Source organism: Cygnus olor, chromosome 2 (assembly GCF_009769625.2).
Source record: "Cygnus olor isolate bCygOlo1 chromosome 2, bCygOlo1.pri.v2, whole genome shotgun sequence".
NCBI classification, from domain to species: domain Eukaryota; kingdom Metazoa; phylum Chordata; class Aves; order Anseriformes; family Anatidae; genus Cygnus; species Cygnus olor.
Genome location: NC_049170.1, coordinates 48,353,588 through 48,377,156, shown reverse-complemented (window position 1 = coordinate 48,377,156; position 23,569 = coordinate 48,353,588). Strand labels below are relative to the sequence as shown.

The 23,569-nt window shown below is 42.2% G+C and overlaps 1 protein-coding gene across 3 annotated transcripts in view; it reads right to left on the bottom strand.

The window, feature by feature from the left end:
• SLC66A2 (solute carrier family 66 member 2) overlaps positions 1–23,569 on the bottom strand; it is a 54,282-nt gene that overhangs the window by 4,828 nt on the left and 25,885 nt on the right. For all 3 annotated transcript variants that reach the window (XM_040547666.1, XM_040547668.1, XM_040547667.1), the window contains one exon: positions 14,721–14,937. In XM_040547666.1, the coding sequence (XP_040403600.1) occupies positions 14,721–14,937 (217 nt within the window). The remainder of the gene's footprint in view (positions 1–14,720; positions 14,938–23,569) is intronic.

Genomic DNA, 23,569 nt, shown 5'->3' with positions numbered 1-23,569 from the left:
GCTTGTCAGTGTTTGCTGGGCAGCTGATCACAATTTAAAAGCATGGCTGGGGACCGGCACTAAAGGTGCAGTACATGCTAACGTTGTCAGGCCAGACAAACTGTATGTCATCAACTTAAAGTTAATTTAGGCATGCCACCAAAGATCTGAATAGGAATTTAACATATGTGGGATGTTTGTCATATATTCCACATGGAGAAAGCTAGCCAGGTTTTAAGAATGACCCCACAGTGCAGTGAAGACGTGGAGAAAATGCACATTGTCAGGAGGTTTATAGTTTTAACAGTTTCAACACCCAAAGAAGGAATAATCACTGGGTGAAACCTTATGGATACCTGCAGTTCAGCAGTGCCTTAGGAACTGAACTCTAGACACACACTTCTGGTTGTGTCACACATTGTGCTGAGTTTTGTATTAGGCTTACATGGAAAGGTTTTGTTAGCTGAGCGGGCTGCAGGGGTGGCTTCCGTGAGAAGAGTCCAGAAATTGCCCCATGTTAGATAAGAGACAGCTACAGCTGGCTCCAAAAGGGACCTGCCCCTGGCCAGAGCTGAGGCAATGAGCAATGCTGGCTTCACCTCTGTGGGAGCACGTTTAAGAAAGGCTAAAATATGCTACACAACAGCAACTGAGAGGAGTGAGAAAATGTGAAGAGAAGCAGCCCTGCAGCCCCCCAGGTCAGTGCAGCAGGAGGGCAGGAGGTGCTCCAGGCACGCAGCAGCAGTTCCCCTGCAGCCTGTGGAGAGGCCCCTGGTGGAGCAGGCTGTCCCCCTGCAGCCCATGGGTCCCACATGGAGCAGATCTCCACGCTGCAGCCCATGGAGGAGCCCCCGGTGGAGCAGGTGGATGTGGCCTGGAGGAGGCTGCGGCCCATGGAGAGCCCCCGCAGGAGCAGGCCCCGGGCCGGAGCTGCAGCCCGTGGAGAGGAGCCCACGCAGGAGCAGGGGGTCTGGGGGGAGCTGCCGCCCACCCGTGGGGGACCCGTGCTGGAGCAGTTTGCTCCTGGGGGATGGACCCTGTGGTACGGAGCCATGCGGGAGCAGTTCTTGAAGAGCTGCTGCCTGTGGGCAGCCCCCTCAGGCTCAGTTCGGGAAGGACGGCATCCCGTGGGAGGGACCCCACATGGAGCAGGGACTGAGTGAACATGACCATGAGGGAGTGGCAGAGACGAAGCATTAGGGACTGACCGCAGCCCCCATTCCCCGTTCCCCTGTGCCACTTGGGGGAGGTAGAAGAGGCTGGATGGGGGAAGGTGTTTTTAGTTTGGTTATAGTTCTCACTACTCTAGCCTGTTATCAGTAGGCAATAAATTACATTAATTTTCCTTACACTGAATCTCTTTTGCCCATAATGATTACTGGCGAGCGATCTCTCTGTCCTTATCTCAACCCATGAGCTCTTTTCATCATTTTCTCCCCGTCTTTTTGAGAAGGGGGAGTGAGAGCATGTTGTGGTGGTGCTGAGCTAGCCATCAGTGTTAAATCACCAGAGTTTACTGAAGTAAACTCAGGGTTTTGCTAGAAAGCCACCTGTAAACTCAGCAGCTTGCAGTACCAACTGGGTAACTTGGTACATATTTCACAAGCCTTTGCATGTTCTAGAGTCCCTCTCTTCAGCTGGTATATCAGATGCTCAAGGAAAGCAGCAACATGCCTGAGGTGTTGCCACTGGGATCTGGCAAAATGCTCTATACACAAGAACATCTCAATTTGTCCTTTTCAAAAATTATTTTAGAAACATCATGGACAGTTTAAAAATCTAACAACAGCAATCAAAAAACATACATCCTTCCTCTGTTGAATATCTTGAACAAAATCTGCAAATCACCAAAGGACTATAAGAATACAAAATAAAAACACACAAAATACTAGGTGTTCCACAAACATTTCGTATTGCAGCTGCACCTAGCTTGCCAGAACCCAGGGTTAATGCAGAACAGTGACGGGGAGTGCCAGCTGCTCACTCTCCTCTGCTTCCCTCGAGTAGAGACTTGGTCTGGATGACAGGAGCATGTACAGCACAGATCTGAAGGTGTGTGAGGTAGCCAAAAACAGCTTGGCAAGGAAACGGGCACAAACAAGTGAGAGGAGATGAAAAGCCCTGGAGGAAAGCTGGTAAGGTACTAGAGGCTGGTTGGATGAGAAGGGGAAAAAGAGGCTACAACGGTGCAGGGGATGACAGGAAATGGAAGAGAAGTGCAAACTTGTGGTACAAGTCTTTGGGAAGAATGCAATAGTAATGGTCCTGCCCCCATACTTAGGCTGTGCAGTTGCTTTGTCCTAGCTGCATACGCCATTCACAGTAATGCAAAGGTGCATGCATGATTCTGCACGACCAACTGCATGGTTATACCATCACTGCTCTCCTATCTCCAGCTACTGTTTCACTTCCAGATGCCACGCTGTACAGAAAAGCCAGTTTTTATCTGCAGCTTCTCAACATTGCCCACTTGCTCGGGAAAGGGAAGTTATTCGTGATTTTTTTCTTACTTTTGGAGTAGAAAACAAAGAAAGCAACAAACCCTAGTCAGATCAGCTGCCATCCTACCTGCCTTGGAGGAGAAAAGAGCAGAGTGTCTGTGCAGAAACGTGGTTTTGTTGACCAAATAAATATTTTTTTCAGTTGGTTGTGGGGAAGGAACAGGAAAAAGAGGAGAGCATACCTGAGCCTTTCTTCCACTGCTCTGCTGTAACTTCCACTTGCTGAATGAAGCTCCAGTCCCTTCCTGTAAGATGTGTGGGTCTCATTTTTAAAAAGCCACCAATATGCCAAAGGGGACAACTCACAAGTCCCTCAGCTTTCTTTCCCTGCAGGATTCTGCATGCCACATGACAGATGTGCAGGATCACACTAACAGCCTGAGCTGTTACACAGAGCCACATGATGCAGCAGCGGCTCTAGTGCAGGCTGTCAACAGCGGTGAGCAAGCCTTCTGCCTGGCTCTGCGTCTCCAAAACACCATGCACCAGGTGCCACCAGCTGCCAGATCACAGCATCACAGTGCAAGAGGAGCTGCCGTGCTGTTAACGCAGATGAGCTTTGCTGGAAGAGGCAGGCAGGCCCCACTGTCACCACTGCCCAAGCCTGGACAGCTCAGCACATGGAAGCTGCACACAGTAGACTTCCCAATCTGTCTCACAAAGTCTAACTTCACACTTGATCTTCCTGACACCTGCAAAGCTGCATAAGTGAGCTCAGCTTTGCTGTTCTATGCAGCACCAGGTACACAGCAAAGCAGGATTTAGGAGTAAATAAATTCGTATCCCTCCAGTAATAGCTTAAAGCCACACCGGAGAGGCATGGAAGGCAGGAAATGTTCACCTTGTTGATATGAAGGATACAGTCATTAGGAGAGTACAGTGTCCACTCTGCTCCTGGCACAAACAAGTGAGTGGGTTACAGGTGTGCAGAGCCACAGAGCAGTTTGAGGAGGCAGAAAGAAACAAATGGTAGCATTTGGTTTTGTAATAACAGAAATGCCAACTGGAGGGGCAGGAGGAAGGAACTGCACAGAAATAGATGGTATAGCCAGAGGCCAAAACAGGCATGAAGCAAAAATAGCACTTACCAGCAATGTAATGTAATGTAAAAGTAGTAAGTACTGCAGTGCCCAATGACAACAAACCTAAAAGCAAGCACCTTCCTTAGATCATCATTTCTGATGACGACTAGGGGTGCGTTGCTAAATTCTATTTTTAATATGGTAATATAAAAATGCCCTACAGTGCTTCTGTTCTGTGCCACTGAGTACATTTCATAAGGACACTGTACCAATATCATTTTCTAAACAAATAAATGGCATGCTGGAAAACAGCATTCATTTTTCTCAAGAAATGAACTTGCCTCATTCATGTTCCTTGTCCTTTGTGTATTAATTCTGAGGTGACAGCAACTAGAGATAATGTCTATGAGTACGTCATTATCTACAGTCAGCCAATGAATAATGATTTTTAAAGAATACTCACCAAATTATTCAGGTGTAGAAAGAGTTTGAAAAGTGTATTAAAAAAAAAACACATTGTGTTTCTTCTCTGTGAGTAACCGTACAAAAGTCTGTGTAATTTACAAAACAGTGAGACGAGCCAGGTGTTTAGGCTCAACACCCATCCCAGCCCCATTATCCAGCACTCATTCTGCTGGAAACAAAGCTTTTCAGTTTTTTCATTCCTTCTGCTCAAAACCTGGCTGTCACAATCTCAGATCTTTGATTTTCTGCTGGAGTCTGTTGAGCATACTCTGCTCAACATTAGCCACTTCTTGGTCGTTACACCTTTCTTCTGTCTTCATCTGGAAGAGCAAAATTGCAAAGAAGATCTTGTAGAAAAAACTACACAAGAAGCTTCCTCCCTCCCCTCCCTGCTAAACCACTCCGTCTTAAGACTACTTGCAACCACCTATCAAAATAACTTACAAACTGTGACACATTAGCAGAGCTGCAGAACAGCAGTTCGCAGAACATGGGCTGATACTTGGCACCAACCTACACAAAAACAGAAACACGGCAGTGCTCGCTTCCTGTTTGCTCTGTAGATTTTCTCACATCAATGTTATGACTGCGTATTTGTATCTTAACACACAAACCCAAAAATACCCTGCATTCTGGAAGGCACAAAGAGAATCAGACATTAGACAGTGACTTCTGCTGAGAAATTCTGTAGTGGTTTGACCAGACATACCGGCACAAATAGCAACAGAAGATACGTGTTGCCCTGATGTAATTGCATCCTGTGACAGCCACAAACTTGGTGCCTACTGTGCTCAGACAGTCAATGATCACAAAAATCCTAACAGTTACGTTCAATAACAGAGAAATGAATATGATTTATTGATCTTCATATACTTCACAAGTTTTTCTTTTCCTTCTGTCTCAGGCAAGTGGACATTAAAAAAAGGAGAATTAGCTTAGATTCCTTTCGTTGAAGACTTAGTGGAAGGTGACCACAATTTCTCCAAATCACGGCCAAGAGCTAGACCAAGACACAGGCAATGCTGGATTCAAAGTCTGATTTTTTTAGATTGCTACAATTTCCGGCATTTATTCATATACTGGCAGCTGGCTTCCATATGTGTTAAAAAATGCAACAGTTCTTGGGATATAAAAGCAGAATAAAGTCATTTCAGAGCTGACAAGCAAGTATCCCCTTTCGGGGACAAGGTCCACATGAAAATAGTTTTCCAATGCATGTTCTGAACACTGCATTTGCTCTTGGGAAGTGAGGAAGAGGGGACAGAAAGTCTCTCTCTTGCAACCTTTTAAGCCGTTACCTCCCCCAAGCCATTTGCATGGGAATGTTTGGAAGAGAAAGCAGATTCTGTTACAATACCCTGACTCTGGAAAACTTTCAGCTCCCATCTGCAGCTCCAAAATAAGCTACTTAGACAACAAGTATCCCAAACACTGCACTTCAATCAGAGGCTGGCCTGCCTTCAACAGTGAAATGCAAAACCGGAAAACATGAAACCCTAATGGCATGGTATTTTTAACACTGTACAAAACAAACAAAAATCAGTAAACACAGCATTTGTTCCTAACAAAACAAACAAACAAAAGGCTTAACAAAGAAGGAGCTTTCCTGATGCTAAGCAAATCACACAGCATGCCAAAAGTTATTGGCGGGAGTGGGGGGGAGCAACTTTGGGATCAAATATACAAAGGCTGAAGTTCGAAAATCTGGGAACTAAATGTGTCTCCAGGTCCTTCTGGGTAAGCAAGCATAGATCTTGTGTTTTAAATATTGCACAGCCAGCTAGGAATCCAAGCATGAAACTGTCTACCAGTCCTACATGCCCTATCTTCAAGAGAGCTCCTTACCTCACTTTTCAACAATTCCTCCAAAGCTGGAGCAGCACTGACAGTCTCCAGAGGGAGCCACTTGTCCAGCCCCACACTGCTAGCAGACTTGAGAAGAATGCAGCAAGAAAGATGCGGCATTTATTCTGGGTCTCTGGAGCTGAGTTGAAGCCTCATCCGTAAGTAATGGATACCACAGAAGGCTAAACACAAGAGCAAACTATGTGAAAGCTCCCGTAACTTGCAAGGACTGTAACACTTCACTTAGGAAAGATGGAATGGAAGATTTCACTCTGGAACACCACGAGGCAGACAAACACAGAAAGATGTAGTGAATGTTTGTTGGTAGCTTTTTTTTAATACATGCATTTTATTGCAGGCACACAAATAAAAAAAGTGTTATAAAAAAAAAAAAAAGGTAAGCAGACATTTATCAGTTATTTCTCCTCATGAACACCTGTTTCCTAAACTCCCAAGAGCAGCAGGATGTCAGGCATTTTGACACTGCTTAGCACACACACTCAGAAGCCAGTGTTTGTCAGAATAGATCTACCGAAGGAGAGTTAAGAGGAAACTACAAGACATGCAACATGGGGACGGTGGATGGTCCAAGATCACTGCTCTGGCGATTTCAAGCAGCTATGCCTAAAGATTAGTCTGTAAGGATCCCCTGACTGGTAACCCTTAATGTCCACAAAGCATTTCTAATGCGTTACAGCCTTTGGCTACATGATGCTGCAGGAAGAAGGGCAGCAGATCTTAACAGCCTCAAACACCCTCAGTCTGCACAGCAGGTGTTAAAGTAAACCTCTCCTGTGGATCAGAGGAAAGACTTGAACCACATCTCACACCAGTGCCCTCCTTCCAGGAAATGGAGAAATGGACGCTGGCCAGACTGCGAAGCCCAGGTCTGCTCAGACAACTGGCACAAACATGTATCAGAAAGACTCTGAGTTTCTGCTCCTGATGGGTTTGGAAGTTGCAAGAACTGTCAAGACAGGGAACTGCTTTCCTCAGGTAAAGGGGCTGGGAAACAAACCACACCTTGCAGTGCTCACAGTACAGTCTGCAGCACTGTCTGCCACCACCACAGAGCACAGTAGTGTCAGTTTAGTGGAGATGGTCTAGAGCACACCTGAATTACAGCATCCTTTAGGATCTCCCTCATGAATTTGTTCTGGAGCATTTGTCCCCCTTTACCTCTCTCTCACTCCCCCTCAAGACACTGTAATCAATGGAGCTGTGGGCACAGCTGCTGGCTCATGCTGCTGTTGATGCTCTCACGCAGCCCATCTCCAGCGGTTTGGCACAGCCAGCTGAATGAGCAAACTTGCCATCCCCAGGGCCCCACACTGCCCGCTGTGGCACTTCAAGGGCTGCCCTGTACCCCCACGTCACATCTCCCAGCAAAGCAAATCAGCCCCCTGCACAAAAGTGCTGCAGCCTGCCTGCTTGCAAGAGGGACACAGCTGCTGCTATCCACAGGGCTGCTGCTAGAAACAGGGGAGCAATGTCTGTGTGTAATGCCCATTAGAGTCTTTCATTTTATACTTGTGTTGTGACACAATCAATTTAAAGAGGGATAAAATCCAAATGCAATCCAAAAGGGACAGACATCCCCTAGGCTAACTTCATCACCAAACTCTTTCCCATCTCCTCCTTCGCCCAGTATGAATCCTGTTTTAGGAAATTCTCTAGCACAGGATTTAGTATCTGAAGGGACAGTTCTTCCACCACTACTGTGAAAGCTTACATGAAAATGCCAGGACGCCTTTCTTGTCATTTGATTCCATTCCCTTATGTTCACATATAACATTTCCAGCCATCCTCCCTGGAACAAATTATAACCCTACCTTTGAGCATCATTGAAACAGCTTTTTTTTGACAGCAAGTTTCATTTCTTTCATCATCCCACTCATGAATGTTACAAGCACTTCTTTCCCTCTTTTAGCTTTTGGGCAGACCATCCAGCACAGCAGACACAGCACTGCCTGCTCTTCTTCTCTTTGTTTTTCCCTCTGTATCTGAGGAGCAGGGACCAGATGCACCATTGCAGGTCAACTTGAAACAGAAAATCCCATCCTTCTGCACCATTCTGCAAAGTCAGTTCCCAGCCTAAATTCCACTAACCCATTTTTCCTGCTATTCAACTATTTACCACTTAAATCGCTTGCTACTGTGTTCACTTTACAAATCTTCATCACAATTCAATATCACCACTCTGGATATTTGCATCCTCACATCTCAATTTATATTTGTCCCAAGCAGAATCTCATTCTACTTCCATTCCAGTTTCCTTATCTAGCTTGGTACCACTGTATGGAGGGGGGTAACTCTGTAGCCAAGCAAGCAGACAAATCATCCTTCTTATACAACTGGCTGCTGTTAACAATAGCAGAATAATCCAGGTGCTGGAATTTCAAGAATCAAAGCATTTTTCTCTCAAATTTCTTAGGTAACAAAGGAACAATATATTTTTTAGAAAAGTTTCCTCTCTCAGGTTCCTCTAATAAGACCAACTCTGACCTTATGTGATTTGGCAAGGCCTGACCTTAATTATGCAAAATAACTTGCATGAAACTTCCTTGCCGGCAGAAAACAGTGTGACCAGACTTAATGGAATGCTTTTGTTACAGAAGTACAAAAAATTTTTTCTTGTATTTCAAATTTTCAGGACACAGAAGAAAGCACCAACTGAACAGAGCATTGCTTAGACATGCAGGCAGTGCTTTATTCCCTTTAATGTGATGAAGCCTTGAACTATTTGTGAAAGATGAATCCTTTTGGTATGGAGTCATTTTCTTTGAATTTGCTTTTTGAGCTGATAGGATTAGGTGCCAGGGGAAGAGAAAAGAGAAAGAGGTTCAATATGTACAAGAGCTTTAGCAATCCATACCATGCTACGATCTGGATGATGCATAAGGAAGCTGATACTGCTGCTCATACACTGTCAGAAGTGCTGGAAGGGCGAGGGAAGGAAGGTCTCACACTCCCTCCTGTGTTTTTTTTCAACCCGCCTCTTCCTTCAGTTCCTGAAATTCTTACATGTTGAGTACACAGGGCACAAAGAACCGTCTTTGTGTGACTGCAAGTCTTGAGAGAACAGCTCTGGGGAGATATGCCAGGCAAGAACAGAGGTGAACATGGTGCTGGCCTCAGCACAGCAATCTGCAGGCAACGTGTCGACAGAAAGTCTGCGGACACAGAGGAACAGAACAAGGAAAGGAAAGGACACAGGACCAAGGGCAGAGAGATCACAGGTTTGCTGGAACTGAAAAGAGGAGAGAAGCTGTTTGCTTCCAGGGATTGGAACAAAATGGTTTTCAAACTATCTGTTTACATGCTGAGAGAGGACTCCATGCCATTCTGAGTGCACTAAAGAGAGACCAAGCCTGTTTATTTTCCTGATGTAGTAACTCTTAGAAGAAGCTAGAAATCTTCTGAGGACTTACACCTGCTTTACCCACTTAACTCTAAAGAAGACAGATTCAGAAAGGGAATCTGATGTTTCTGGTATTCATTAGAACCTCAAATGAAAAGGTGAAGATAGAAGAGGTAAAGAGAGAAGTGCTAAGCCTTCCAAAATCTTGTCCATCTTGTCATGAAAACTCCTTACTGGCTACTCCATAAATTTTTGCAAACCTGGATGTATATACAAAGACCAAAAGCGACAATCCCCAAAGAATATTTTTTATAAAGGTCACTATAAAGGACAATGGTAACCAGCTAATTGGTGCTATAGTAGTGAAAGAAGAAAAGTCAGCAAAGCAAAATGATGAAAGAATTAAAACTTCCCCAGAAAAATCGTATGAATGCTGTTTGGAGCCTCAGAAGCAATGACAATGGTTTTAGCAGACACACGGAGAAAACTAAATATCTGACTAGAAAGAAAGAGTATCTACGAAAAAGAATACTACCACAGAACTGCAGCAAATTATAAGAACAGCTTAAAACAACCAGTTTGTAAGTACACTGACAGACAGTTTTGATTAACCTCATGCAACAGGAAAGGCAATGAAACTACGGAATGGCCTATACAGCATTAAGCTAAGCACAAACCACTTTTAAGAAGTGCTGCTGATTTTGCATTTACCCAACATCTTTCTGGCTCACGCTTAAGACCTTGATTTTTCCATTTGCCTCAGTCCCAGATCTACCTTTTTATTCCTAATTATTCTCTTGAAAACTGCTTTCTCTTCTGCAGCTTAGTACATCACAACTGTTCATACAATGCTTTCTGTAATAAAAACTTGCTTCGCAGTTGGATCAGATGCATTCTGCTTTTTTTTTTTTCCCCCAAACTGAACAGCTCCACCCTCTCATGGCCCATCCTTCACCTTCCTTATTTTGACGGCTTAATATATAAAGAAACTACTATTTTAAGAGCAGACACTACCCTATATCAGCATCTGGAGCCTACAATTACAAAGACTCTCTTAAACAATTAACTCTCTTCAGTGCTTTCATTGGTTAAAGTCCCGGATGAGACACAATGCATTACCAACTCAGGTAACCATCACATTCGACAGTGTCTACTTTAGAATTTTGATACAGGCATCCTTTATTCCTACACTCCTATTCTTTTTGATTTTGCTTTCATCCATGCAAGTTCTGGCAATGAGAAACAAGAGCTGGGATAAAAACTAACAAACAAACCACAATACTGCCACTGACTGCATTCTCCTCTCTTCATTTTCCTTCTTTTCAGCACTTTTTAAATCCTTTTCCAGTTTATTTCTCTTCCTCCTTTACTGAACTTCCCCAAAGAACCACAGATATTAACAAAATTGCTGTAACAGATGTTGATTGCATCTAACATCTCTTTTCAATGGAACTAAATTTATTTATTAGTTAAGAAGCTAATGTATAGTTCGTGCCTTAGTGGAAACATCCACAACTCTTGCCAGTTCTCTCTAATTTAGGGTTTTGTTTTCTTTTAAACACCAGAACTCCAAAGATAAGAACTCGCTTGAGTTGTTTTACCTACTTGCTGTTCAAAAATTCCCTTAACCATTTTTAGAGCACTTGCCCAATATGCTTAAATGCAAAATCTCACTAGTGTAGGTGACCAGATACTGGTTAGCCATTCCTAAATAAAGCCTTCTACATGTGTTTATCATGGCATCTGACTAATCTAATGCAAGCAGAAAAGTCTAGCAGCTTTCCTTAACCTTAATGGAATTTGGATAAAGTGAGGACTTGTCTTTGGGACAACCCAAAGAAAAGACTTCCTCAGAAGCCAAAAGCTTTCCTTAAATATGATATAGAGCTGCATGTGTCATAAAGGAAAAAGCTATAGAGCAGCACTGAGTAAAAGCAGCCTACAACAAAATTTCATTTTATCTCCCCAATAAATACCAACTTGTATTTTTTTAAACTTGCTAATCACAGTGACCTACATCGCACTATTATCTGACTGAACGCCATACCGAGTTTTTCCTCGTTCAGCCTTTTCAGGTCAGCTTTCTCAAGACAGACTGATACGGACAGAACAGCAGGCTAACTGATTGTGCCAGCTGTCTCTGTGTGACAAAGCTTTGAGCCTTCTACCCAATGTTGGCCAAACTTGGCAAAGGATTTGCAGAAAGGTGGTTCCTCTCAGGTAGACTGAAAACTGGCAAGAAGAGGGAGACCTGGGGAACAGAGGACCACCACAGCCCTTCCCTGGTTCTGTGCCTGTAACCCTGCAGCCACACACGTGGCCCTGAGCCAGGCACAGCACTTTTGCTGTGCTGCCTCTTGCTTTGGGTGCAGCTGGGTAAGTTGACAGGCAAAGATGGTCACTGCCAAGTGATTCTGATGAGCTTTTGTGAAAAACCTTCAATGATGGTCAATTATTGTCCCAGAACAGGGCAGGACAGTGGACAGGAATGAAAAAAAAAAAAAAAAAAAAAAAAAAAAAAAGACTGCCCTGAAGCAAACCCACCCCCTGTGCAGTACCAGGGTTAACACATCCCTGCATAGGACAGCACACCTACAGCTTTTTCACAGCATACAAAGAGGCACAACCTCCACACTCCTCCTTCAGTACAGGTAGGTCTAATGGGATTATGAAGGGTGCGTAATAACACCAGTGCCTGCATGTGCCTGAGCCTCCACAGAGATGAGATTCTTCCCACCAAAAAGCACACAACTCCAACTGCAGAAGCTCTGCAAAAGCTGCTTTCCCCATAAGGATGGGATTCTCTCAGTGAACTGATCAGGAGGTCCCTACCTTTGTGTGCAGCAGTGCTAGATCTACAACGTCCTTCTCCGGTGCCTTTTCTCTAAAATGCAGCTTATTAGAAGGGGAAAGCAACTGTAAGTCAAGTATCTCAGGAGAGGGGACACAAAGATAAATAAGCGGGGAAATTCTTGTCTGTATGGCTTTTGTCCCAAAGCAAAAGCATTGAGTAATACCAGGAGCATCTGATCGCAACTGTAGCAGAGTTGGCATCTCTGCCTCTATTTTGTTGGTTTACACTTAGGAAAGTAATTGTTTGCTAAAGTAGAAAAGGACTTAACATATCAGCTGCTGTGTCCTATTCTACCCTAATTCAGTGACAGATGCATGTTGCTGTTTTCCTCAGCCAAGCCATGAGGACGTTCAAGGAACCCCTTCTCATACCCCAGTAAATTTTGTGATGCACATCAGCGACATGGGCTCCACTTGCGCAACACAGGTCACAAAATTGCTGTGGTTTAAAAAGTTATCACCTCTAACCAAGACATAATTGTCCAGAAGGTCACTAAATAGACTAAATAGGCTAAACAGAGCAGCTAAATACTCATCGCCTTCCCCATTAAGTTTAAAGCCACAAAGATACTTGAAACTCATCTATTTTACTTTGCCACTGAGGACTGCTACAAGAATATCTGGCAGCCAGCCATTATGGCCCAACTGACAGGCAAAGGCTCACCAGCTCAATTGCTTTTGACGGTGTAAACATCCACAAGCATGCTATTTCTGCATGGAGTGGTAAACAAATCCCTGTGGGCATCAGCAAGTTCATAAATTCAGTCCTATGAGTAGCCTGACTGGACTGCGGCACGTTCAGTTCTGTCCTTCCAGAACTGGTGTATCTTCTCTGACATGCTTTTAGACAGAGAAGCAGGCACAGGAAAGGAAGTTCAGAAGAAAAATTTCTAACAGCTCCTTCAAGAGATGTTAAAACACTAGCAGAAGGCATTCTAACAGTAGGAACAGCCTGGTAATGCTTACCATTAAGACAACTCAGTATTGCATACTGCTAGAAAGTATAAGTGGTTCCGGCAACACATATAAAACTACAGTATAACCCGAGAAAAGAAAGATGAACATCTGCATTGGCACGAACATAAGTACATGTACACTAAGTGGTATACAGTCTCATCAGTACCCAGGCCCATCAGTGTCCGATGTCATGCAAAGTACTGCTTTGGGAGTAGAACCCAGGGGAAACCCATTGGCACAGCTGATAAGGAGGGTGGCTACCTTTGGACCTAGTTCTGTTTGATGGCAAGGGAATGAGAGCTTTTATGCTGTTTTCTCTTGACTAAAAATAGCACTCTTCTCTGAAGCAGTTTTAGATGAGAATTCTGCAATTCTTTGCTTAATGCTTTACATGGGAACACAAAGATTTTTTTCCTCCTTTTACGAAATAGCATATACAGGAGACTGGAAAACTAAAGCTCAGATCTCCAGAGAGGAACTAAGGAAAAGCGAAACACTACCTGGCAGCAGCTATTATAATATGGCATTATGTCATTACAACTCATAGATAAAAAACATACAAGGAAAAATCAAACCAGCGTATAAACAAGGTCTAGCAGGTAAATGGTCATCTGGGTATCATGGGTACAGACAATTCCAAGGCATTGTGTGCATGCAAAATAATCAAATATTTTGGAAGAAAATCCTGACTCTGTGCCAAATGGACTCCCATTCAAAAAATGCCTTGAGCATCAAAGCAGATTTCTAAACATTCCCTCAAAAACATTTCAAGCTGGAAAAGAACTTAAGTAGCTAACATAAGTGTTTCCAAGCCAAACAAGCAAGGGAAACAATATCAACACACAAAGGACATAATTACTTTGAGCTGAGAGAGGTGAGGCGTGGTTATTTGTTGTGACTGAAGTAAAAATTAGGCTAGCAAGCTTAAAATCAATGAAAGAGAAAGTATTTCAAAACAGTGAAGGAGAAGTCAATCACAAATGACCAAAGCACTTAGTCAATTGAATTTGCTGCTGAACTGTTTCTACAGACCTGTGCACTGATGCACCACAGTGAATCTTTCCTCTCTTAAAGGTTTTACAAGTTGCCTTTGCAATTTGGAAACCTTCGTGTTAACACTGACATATCCAATAAACAGTATGAAACAGTAATCTAGTTTAATGCCTCAACAGTGGGCACAAGATGAAAATTTTCCATCCCACACTTGTTTACATGACTGTAAACTTCTCATGTTTGAGCTTTTTCAAATATCAGTATTTTTAAATACACTAATAATTTATTACATAAAAGTGATGAATACATTTGTGAGAAAAAGTGATGAGCAAATATGTGAGTTACTCTTGACAGTCACAAGCTGCAGACTCAAAATACCTTCTCTTTAGTCCATTCCTAATCAGAAGCGTGGCACAGCTTGAGTTGAACCACAATATGTTGCTAATGGCAAAAGCAGTAGTTTTACACATTTATTTTAATAAAACGCATTCCACCTTTGAACTGCCCAGCTGGACTTGAACAACGGGTCTGACCTCAGAGGTGTAAATGAGGTCTCACTGCCTTCAGCAGTGCAGCACCAGCCTGTGCTGACAGAGGACCTACTCCAACAACTGCTGTATTTTCAAGCAAAATTTAAAAAGATGATGTCGCCCCACACAGAAAGTATTATACCCACACAATACAAAAGTTTGCCTACACACACATGCACACACTTACTTGTTTTATTTAAGACAAACACCATACCTCATTCCTTCTGTAGACCTATTCTGGTAGTTACGGTAGAGCTGGGGAACACCTAACATAGCCTCGGTGAACACTGCAAGGAAGCCCAGTGTTTCCACGAACAGAGATGAGTCAAGCCAGAGGTAAGTGATGTAACCAGTGACACCAGTGAAGGTCAGGACACACTGCACGTAGTCTGTAAACTTGCTCCAATGCCAAAAATAGTTCAAGTCAAAATCTGCAACAGAACAGGAATTGAGAACCGATAAGCACAAGCAAGACACTGTCAGCCTTTGGGGATGGGGAGAAGCAGAAATAAGAGGAAAGGGATTTTAAAATAAATAAATAAATAGATAAATAAATAAAAAATCAATACATATATATAAATAGAAAAAATAAAATGAAAAACAAAAAATAGAAAACTTGATCTGCAAAACGTTTTTTGGTGGGGGTGTTCAATAAGGAAACAATAAAACAAAGATTTGCAAAATCTTTATTTTTAATTTAAATATTACTTCACAAAAATGATTTTTTTTTTAAGACAAACCTTTGACCTTCAGGTATGAAACATAAACTCTGGAGATGAATCTGACAGAGTTGGCATAGGAAGTGCTCCACAAAAAAACTTCACAATACCAAGCATGGGTCCCAAGCACATCAATGCAAGCGTGCTTTCATTTAGTACCATTATCTTTAGCTTCAAATTGCCTGAATCCAGGCTGATAGAAGGTCACTCGAAGTCTACATCTCTGTACCCTGGTGTGGTACTGCTGCCTGCCACAAAGGGCAAGCTGTGATGCACAGGCAGTACAGGTTTACTGAGGAAGATGCAAAACTGTGAAGAGAATCCAACCTGGAACAAGACCTCCCACAGACATCACCACTTTCCTCTCCAAGGGCAAAATGTACTTTTTCACATTTGTACTTTGCCAGCACAAGTGAGTGTAGGGTTTACATTCATTTTTACACCTATGAGAACACTATGCCACAAAACACAATGCTCTCTCTCAAGAAAAAATAAGACAAAGAACAAACCGAGTGTGATATTTGCTTACATGAACAACGTACCACTGGAAGATACAAATTTATTTTATTGATGAATAATAAAATATACAAACCCATAGTCACTGACAGTATAGAAAAACAACAGCTTAATTTCCAATAATAAAAGTTCTGAAATAACTGTTCATTTGCAGCTGCTGTTCGTGTCTTCCTTTCTAAGAGCACTTTAAGTTAAAAAAGCTGTTAGTCTGGTGGACGCTCTTTATTAACTAGTCTCCCTTTTTTAGTACTCGGCAAAACCATGCCTCAAGACAGCTACTGCACCCAGTTAAATCCTTTCTTTGCCATACAAAGAAGAAGGCAAAAGCAGCCAGAAGCCATACCCAACCTGTACCATAACACATTTTTGTACGTCAGCCATCACCTACATGAACTACACTGCATTAAATAATCATTACATTACACTGGCAGAGCCACTGTCAACGTAATGTTGACCTTCAGTAGTTTATGGCAGTGGCTCCTCGGCCTCAGAGTTCACTTGCAGGGACATAAGACTAAATAAAAGGTAGTGCTAGTGCTGGCACAGCCAACCCAGCATGCAAGCATCACACACGCACTTCTGGAGCTCTGTGAAGGCTTTCCTTTGTGGAGGTGAAGGGAGAACAAAACAGAAAGCAGAAGAAAAAGGACATAACAGGACAGCCATAGCCACCAAGGCAGGAAATACATTATTCATTTTACTTTACCACATTAAGCACAGCATAGCCAGCTGGCCAAAAGAGGTGATTGTCCCACTGTATTTAGTGGTGGCGTGGCCTCGCCTTGAATACTGTGTACAGTTCTGGGCTCCACAATATGAAGTGAACGTTAAGGTACTTGAAAGCATCCAGAGGATGGCAACAAAGCTGGTAAAAGGGCTGGAAGGCATGTCCTGTGAGGAGAGGCTGAGGACATTTGGTTTCTCGAGTTTGGAGAAAAGGAGGCTGAGAGGCAAACACATTGCTCTTTACGACTTCCTGAGGAGGGGAAGTGGAGAGGGAGGTGCCCATCTCCTCCCCCTGGTAATCAATGAAAGGCCACATGGGAATGGCACACAGCTATGCCAGGGGAGGTTCAGCCTGGGCATTAGGAAAAATTTCTTTATCACGAGAGTGGTTAAACTCTGGAACAGGTTTCCCAGCGTGGTGGTTGATGCCCCATGCCTGTCAGTGTTCAAAAGATGTTTGGACAATGTCCTCATTAATATGGCTTAACTTTTGGCTAGCCCTGAAGCCGTCAGGCAGTTGGAATCAATGAGCACTGTAAACCCCTTCCAACTGAACTATTCCATCCTATGCTATCCTTATTTTAATACTAATTAGCAAGAGGGAGAACAGAGTAAAATCACTCTAATTTTCCCACTATGCACTCAGCTTCTTGAGCAATACCAAGCAAATGGCCTGACCCAACAAGAGACCTGACACTATGCAACTGTTAAAATAGCGAGAGATTCTCTGGGACAGAGACATTTGGGTGTACAATGGGGACAGAATAACGAACAGCAGAAGAAAGTGTACAGAGAGAAAATGTGGCAAGGTTACGGATCATTTTAAAAAGCAACCTCCATTCTAGAAGAGGAGAGCTACTAATGACTTTGGATTAAGACATAATAGCTACTTTCACCAGATTATTTCTTTAAACCCCGGTTCTGAGATGTTCTCAAAGAGACTTTCGTTGTTTTGTTTGTTTGTCTGTTTTACAGACAACTCAAGCATTGGCTTTCATCCCTTAAAGAGGCAATTGTTTTATTATAATTCAGACCTCTTACATTCAAACACATTGGGTGGAAAACCTGCATTTACTTTCCAGCACGGGTCATTCAACTTTATACAGTGTTCAACAGATAACTGACTCAGACCACTACCAGAAAATTAGTAACCAGTGGCAGCCATAGACAAGAGCACATCAGCCACACTCCTCCAGCCCTAGAAGAGGCCCTCTTGGCTCTCAAGCTGGCCATATAGTTGTTACACCTCGAATCATGGACTCGACAGCTTAGTTTGGATCTTGCTTGCACAGCGTCAGGACCCTTGGCCCCTCACTTACTAAATCCTCACACAGCTGCCACAGTTGCTCTGCATACATTGTGTTTTTCCTCCTGCATTCTCCACATGCTCAAAGACCCTTTTTAAGATAACCATCACTGTACACCAAATTTTTACTTCCCTAAATCATTGTCATAACAGAAATGAACAAAGCAAATCTCCAAGGAGGTGCAGAAGGTTTAGAACTTCGTGAAACAAAAGAAGTCAATGTTCATACAGCTACCGTGAGGCCAGCTACAAGATCCATGGCCTCGTGCAAGCACTTGAACACGATTACCTCCTACTTTGTCAGCTGCTCGTGTGCCTTTTCAGTATTGCTACACTGAAGTTCATTTCCATTCACGTAAATACATCTCTGAACCCAGTATTAGGCAGACAGGAAATCTGGTAATGGCAGTAATTTAGCCATCATCCTTTATCTGAAAACATTAAGTATTATTTCTATTATAATAACACACACAGATGAGAAAACCGTTGTGTGAAACAGGACTTCAGCTGAAGCAATTAATTACTAAACAAGGAAAGAGACTGAGATTCTTTTGTTTAATCTTTTGCCCCAAACTATCATGATGCTATATAGTGTCCATTTTGCTATATTAAGTTATAAGCAAATTCTAGTTTCTGAAATTTATGAGTAAATTTCTAGTTTATAACCAAGGTTATAGATTATTATTGAAAATATTTACATCTGAAGAAAATCACGAATGATAAAGAAAATACTGGCTCTTCTGCCCCCTGCAAACACCACCCTTTTTCTTTAAAAGGATGAAACAGGAAATTCCACTGCAGCACAATTTATTTCCAACAAGCATCTCTAAATCTGTCCTAGTTAAGCCCAGATGCATACCTTTCTATTCCCTGAAATAGGAAAGCGCGGTTTGCACTGTCCACTCCTCTCACTAGCTCCCCCTCCTCCTCTTTATGTTTGAAAATCCTATTGATGCTGAGGGGAAAGGCAGCTGCAGAAAAGTCTACACAGGTTGAGGGTGAAGAAAGATGAGATTAAAATACTCCTTTGAGAGGCATATTGCAGGTTAGATATGAAAAATGTTAAGCAGGCAGATATACTATTGAGAATAGCCGTGGTTGGCATTACTCAAGATAGGACATTTAGATGTACTTCCCATCTTGTTCATTCTCAACAGCTCCCCAGTCAGCAGGCAGGTTTCTCCAATCCCCCATTCTGAAATGCCTGAGTATTGGGCACCCAAGAAATAATTGGGGTTACAAGAGCTCGAAGGCTTTGCATGACTCTTCCTAGGTGATCCATAACCAATTCTCTCATACTCATCAGCAATGCATCCAGCTAGACACTTCTTTTCTTTCAGCAAGAAGAAAGGAAGCAGCGTAAGAGACATACAGTGAGTACTGGTACATTTAGGATTTTTTTCTTCATTTTTTTGAGAAAGTGATGGAAACCTGCAACATGCTGTGTGAAGCCAGAATTTCTTTTACACTTTCGGGGACTGAAGAGGCACTTGCTATGTTTCACTCAGGGTACAAGAGAAGAAATGAGAGTTTAGCACCAAGAACTTCTGGCTCTGATCCAAACACCTCTCCTTTAAAAAAAAAATTAAGGAATCCTTCATCTTGCACAGATGAAGATGCTACTATCAACACCCTCTGTATCACCATTCCTTCAGGCTTGTGACCTAGGAATTTCTGCGTCTGTTTACTCTTAAGTATCTGACAGCCCTGCTACCACAATACACAAGCATCTCCCCGTATCTATCCTACAATGCTCCTGTCCTACAAATTCTTGCTATCTGGCCTTCACACTTGGTAGTAAACACCGTCTCTTCTTCTTCTCTAGCACTTCTAGGATGGAAGCAAAATAATGCAGAAAGTCCTAAACCTTCTGAAAATATCAACCCAGCCTATACAAAACAAATTTTTGTCATTTAATGAAATCCATTTTTGATATCCTTTGAAGGTGCATACTTGTCTTATTTTTCTTTGCCTCATTTTATGTGTTGTCATCAGCTTTTATAGTCTCTTATACTAGCTCTCTGCTTTGTCACATCAAGTTCATTTCTTCCCCACTATGAGGTTGTCACCCACTCTTCTTCCTCCTTCTCAACAAAACTATACAGGAGTGGGGTGATATCTTCCTTATTTTTTTTCCAGCACTGTCCCCACCTCAGAGTTTTACACTCATATTCCATACAGTTCCTCAGCACAGCTCTAAGCATCAGCAATTGTTCTGCTGTCCTCCTCCAGTTTCTCTAAGGTCCACTCCACCACCTCACCAAAGGAAATTAATAATTGCAAGGTTAAGAAACACATTAGTTACTTAAAAACAACAACAATAACAAACACGCAAATGAACTGGTATATATTAAAAAGTCGCACAACCCACACTCTATTTTGCAACACCCCACCTTTCCCATTATTTTGCTCTTTTCCTTATTTTATGGTCTTTGGCTTAAGGGAAACCTTTGAATACCACTTAGCACACTGGTCTTTACCAGAGATAATTAGCAGTAACAGCTTTATTGACTATTCTGTGAACCTTAAGGAACAGCAATTTAAAAGTTACACTTAGTCTGAAAATTTCACCCCCTGCTGCTAACAATACATAAGACAACCTAAGAATGAAAACCCAAACCAAAATACTCTTTCCCTGGGCACCTCCTGGGCAGCTGACAGACAGCCTTTGCTGTGCTAACAGTGTAATTTGCTTTGTACACAAGCTTCAGTTTATGGGAGGCTCACACTAAAAAGAAGAAAAAGCATTCTAGAGAAAAATGCAGTTATATAAACCCACAAAATTAAATTAAAAAAAACAAGTCCCTGAAACTACATTTAACTCATCTTCAGCATTTTATGCTGTTTTTACAAAAAGATGCAAAATTATTTACATCACTTATGGTGCCCAACAACCAGCCTCTGTTTAAATTTTCATGTGTGTTTTTATATATACACATACATACACTTGCACCCACATACATACATCTGTATTCCTCATGGCACTACTGCTAATTTTATAAGCATTGAAGAGAAAGCAAAATTATGAAGCAAGCAGAGGAGAAGAAAGACTTTTTGTTTTAATACAGATGGCAGATGTTTTCAAGACAATCTTGCAGAGGGTATTCTTGCAACACCCTACCAAGTTACCTTGTGAAGCATATGCATCCAAACCCTCTTTTCCCCCCAATTCCAGGTGAGAGAAAACACCAAGTCTGTACTCCTACAGCAGGTCAGTCCAATTAGAAGAAAAAAGAGAGACCCAGTACTACAGATACATACCAACATTGCTACTAGGGCAAGGCACTTAAATTTATCCTAGATATACCAAAATGAACAGGAAAAATAGGACTGCATTTCCTCTGCGAAGATTGGCCTTCTCAGTAACGTTAACACAGAAATTATCTACCACGATACTGCTACTTTGGCCTGTTCAGAGCAGAAAAAGGCGCTCTCTTTCTACTCCAATGCACTGACCATTCTTCTTACTCACTGTCTCTATGAGATCATCTCAACTGCTGGAAAAAGCAGCTATTATCTGACCTACAAGATGACTGATGAAGGAGAACAGCTTAATAATTAGGCAGATAATGGAGCTAGGAAAGCCACTGAAATGTGGTAGCTGTGACCCAAAGGAATTAGCGCTATGGAAAACAAACCATGCATTTGAAAGCTGGAGTGAAAGCAGCATGAACAGCTTTATAAACCACATGAGACAGAGCTAGCTTGGACTTCAGGAGGAGCATCTCTCAAGGAGCAGCAAGGGAAGAAGAGGAATGGCAAGCCCAGGGAGCAACCCAGAAGAAGGAATTTTGATGACTACAGTAGGCAAACATCCCTGATCCTGCTCACCTCCTGCCAAGAGCATCACAAATCCCAAAGTACCACAGAATCACAGTAAGTCAAACTAAACAAATAAATCCCCAACCCTTTGCCCACAAGGACAGCCCTGAAGTCAGGCCTTCACTCCAAATGACATTAATGATGGAGGCAGCAGATTAGAGCTAAATTCTTCTTTTGGCTAGATACTATGCTAACTATAGAAATCAGCTTCTTTTTTAATCAGCTAGCTACACATGGATGATGCGGATGTCACAGCAAGAACGTATAGCACCAAGTTACTATTTTTACAACCATTTCAACAGCATTTTACACTATCCTCAGCATGGTTTTTCTAAGTGATCACCCACAGCCCTATCAGGCAGTACACAAACGTCCCCAGACAAAAGACTTCTTTCTAACAGGCAATCGGTTAAGTACTGCAGAGCAGGCTGCCTTGGCTCCAAGTTCTTGTAGCTAGAGTTATACTCTATTGGAAACAGTTTAATTTATTTTGAATAGTACCAAAGCTAATTTAGTGTCTAATTAGCAAAGTCTAATTCTCAAAAGATATCAAGCCTACTACAGTGCTAGAAACAATGTGTACTCGTCATAGTCCATTCCAAGACTACAATTAGACTTACAGGGATGAATAAAAATTCTTCTAAATATTACAAAACAAGCTGTTCATTAGCCTAGATGCAGGCTGTCTCAGGTACCACAGTGCCAGAGATTACGATGCCAGGTTGCACATATCATACAGCAAGTTACCCCCAGAAACTCTGGAAGTGACTGTCAGACAGCAACACACCCCCCTTTTGAACTGTATGTCTCTGGGGAAAACACTAAATAGCCACCTACTTGCATAAAGAGAAATGATCTCTCTTACTTTTAATTAATCCTGAGCTGATGTACCTGAGGCCCTATTTTCTCTGTTATGAAGACACCGCAGAAAGAAAGCATTTTGTGTGATTTTATTTTTATTTTTTTCAGAAACTGAAGTCAGCCATGCATTTGCAAGCGTGTATACAACACAAAGCTAAACAGTCTTCCTAAAAATATAAACTCCTCTCTTCATTTAGGATCTTTCTTTGAAAGTTTAGTCCTTTTCCTAGGTAACCCACCACCAGGCAAGACAAATTCTAACCCCCAAACTGGCCCTACTAATTTAGTACCCAAACAAAGTAATGCATTGTGCAGCTGCCTCCTTTGCTAAAGTATGTCATGTGGCCTGCTAAACATCTCCTGGCAATTGCCTAAATTAACCTCAGAATGACCCATTTTCGGTATCAGTAGTTTAACACCTCAGAATCCTCAGATGGAGGGATTTGGGAAATAGATTCAAATTTTTACCCTCTCTGGTTTGAAATAAGGACCTTCAGCACAGGTTTTTCTACATCCTAAGGGACCACCCAGTCACTAGACCTATTCAGGTCAGAAAGCATCTTGTCTCAGCATAAATCCTACCCTTTACAGATAAGCAACTGCGATCAAACAATTCCTTGAAATCATTTATGCGTGTGGTTTGTGAACATGTGATCATCCACCAGTGACAACCTTTATCCCCAACAATCAATTCACAAATTTCTGGGCAGCACTAGCAGAAAAATCTCAAATATAATTTCTCATTTGCTAGCATAAACATCAGGTAAGCATGCCAGCACTTTTAGTACTAATGATGGAAAATCATCCATTTTGAAAAAAAAATGCTTTTCAGGTAGATGAAGTTGGAAATAATTTTATTCCATATGATTTTTTAAGGAAAGGAAAAAAAGGGCCTTCTGGCAGTGGTAAGTTTTCCAGAACCTACATAGCCTGCAGTGTTCTCTTACAACCTTTAAACCAAAACTTATTCTATTTACCACATGTCTCCAGAGATCTAAATTACTGTATACGGTGACCAAACAGGAGAAATTTCCATACAAATGACTTCATTACATTAGCAGGAAGAATTTATAGGGAGGGAGACCCATACAGAGTTTCACTTGAGTGCCTGCA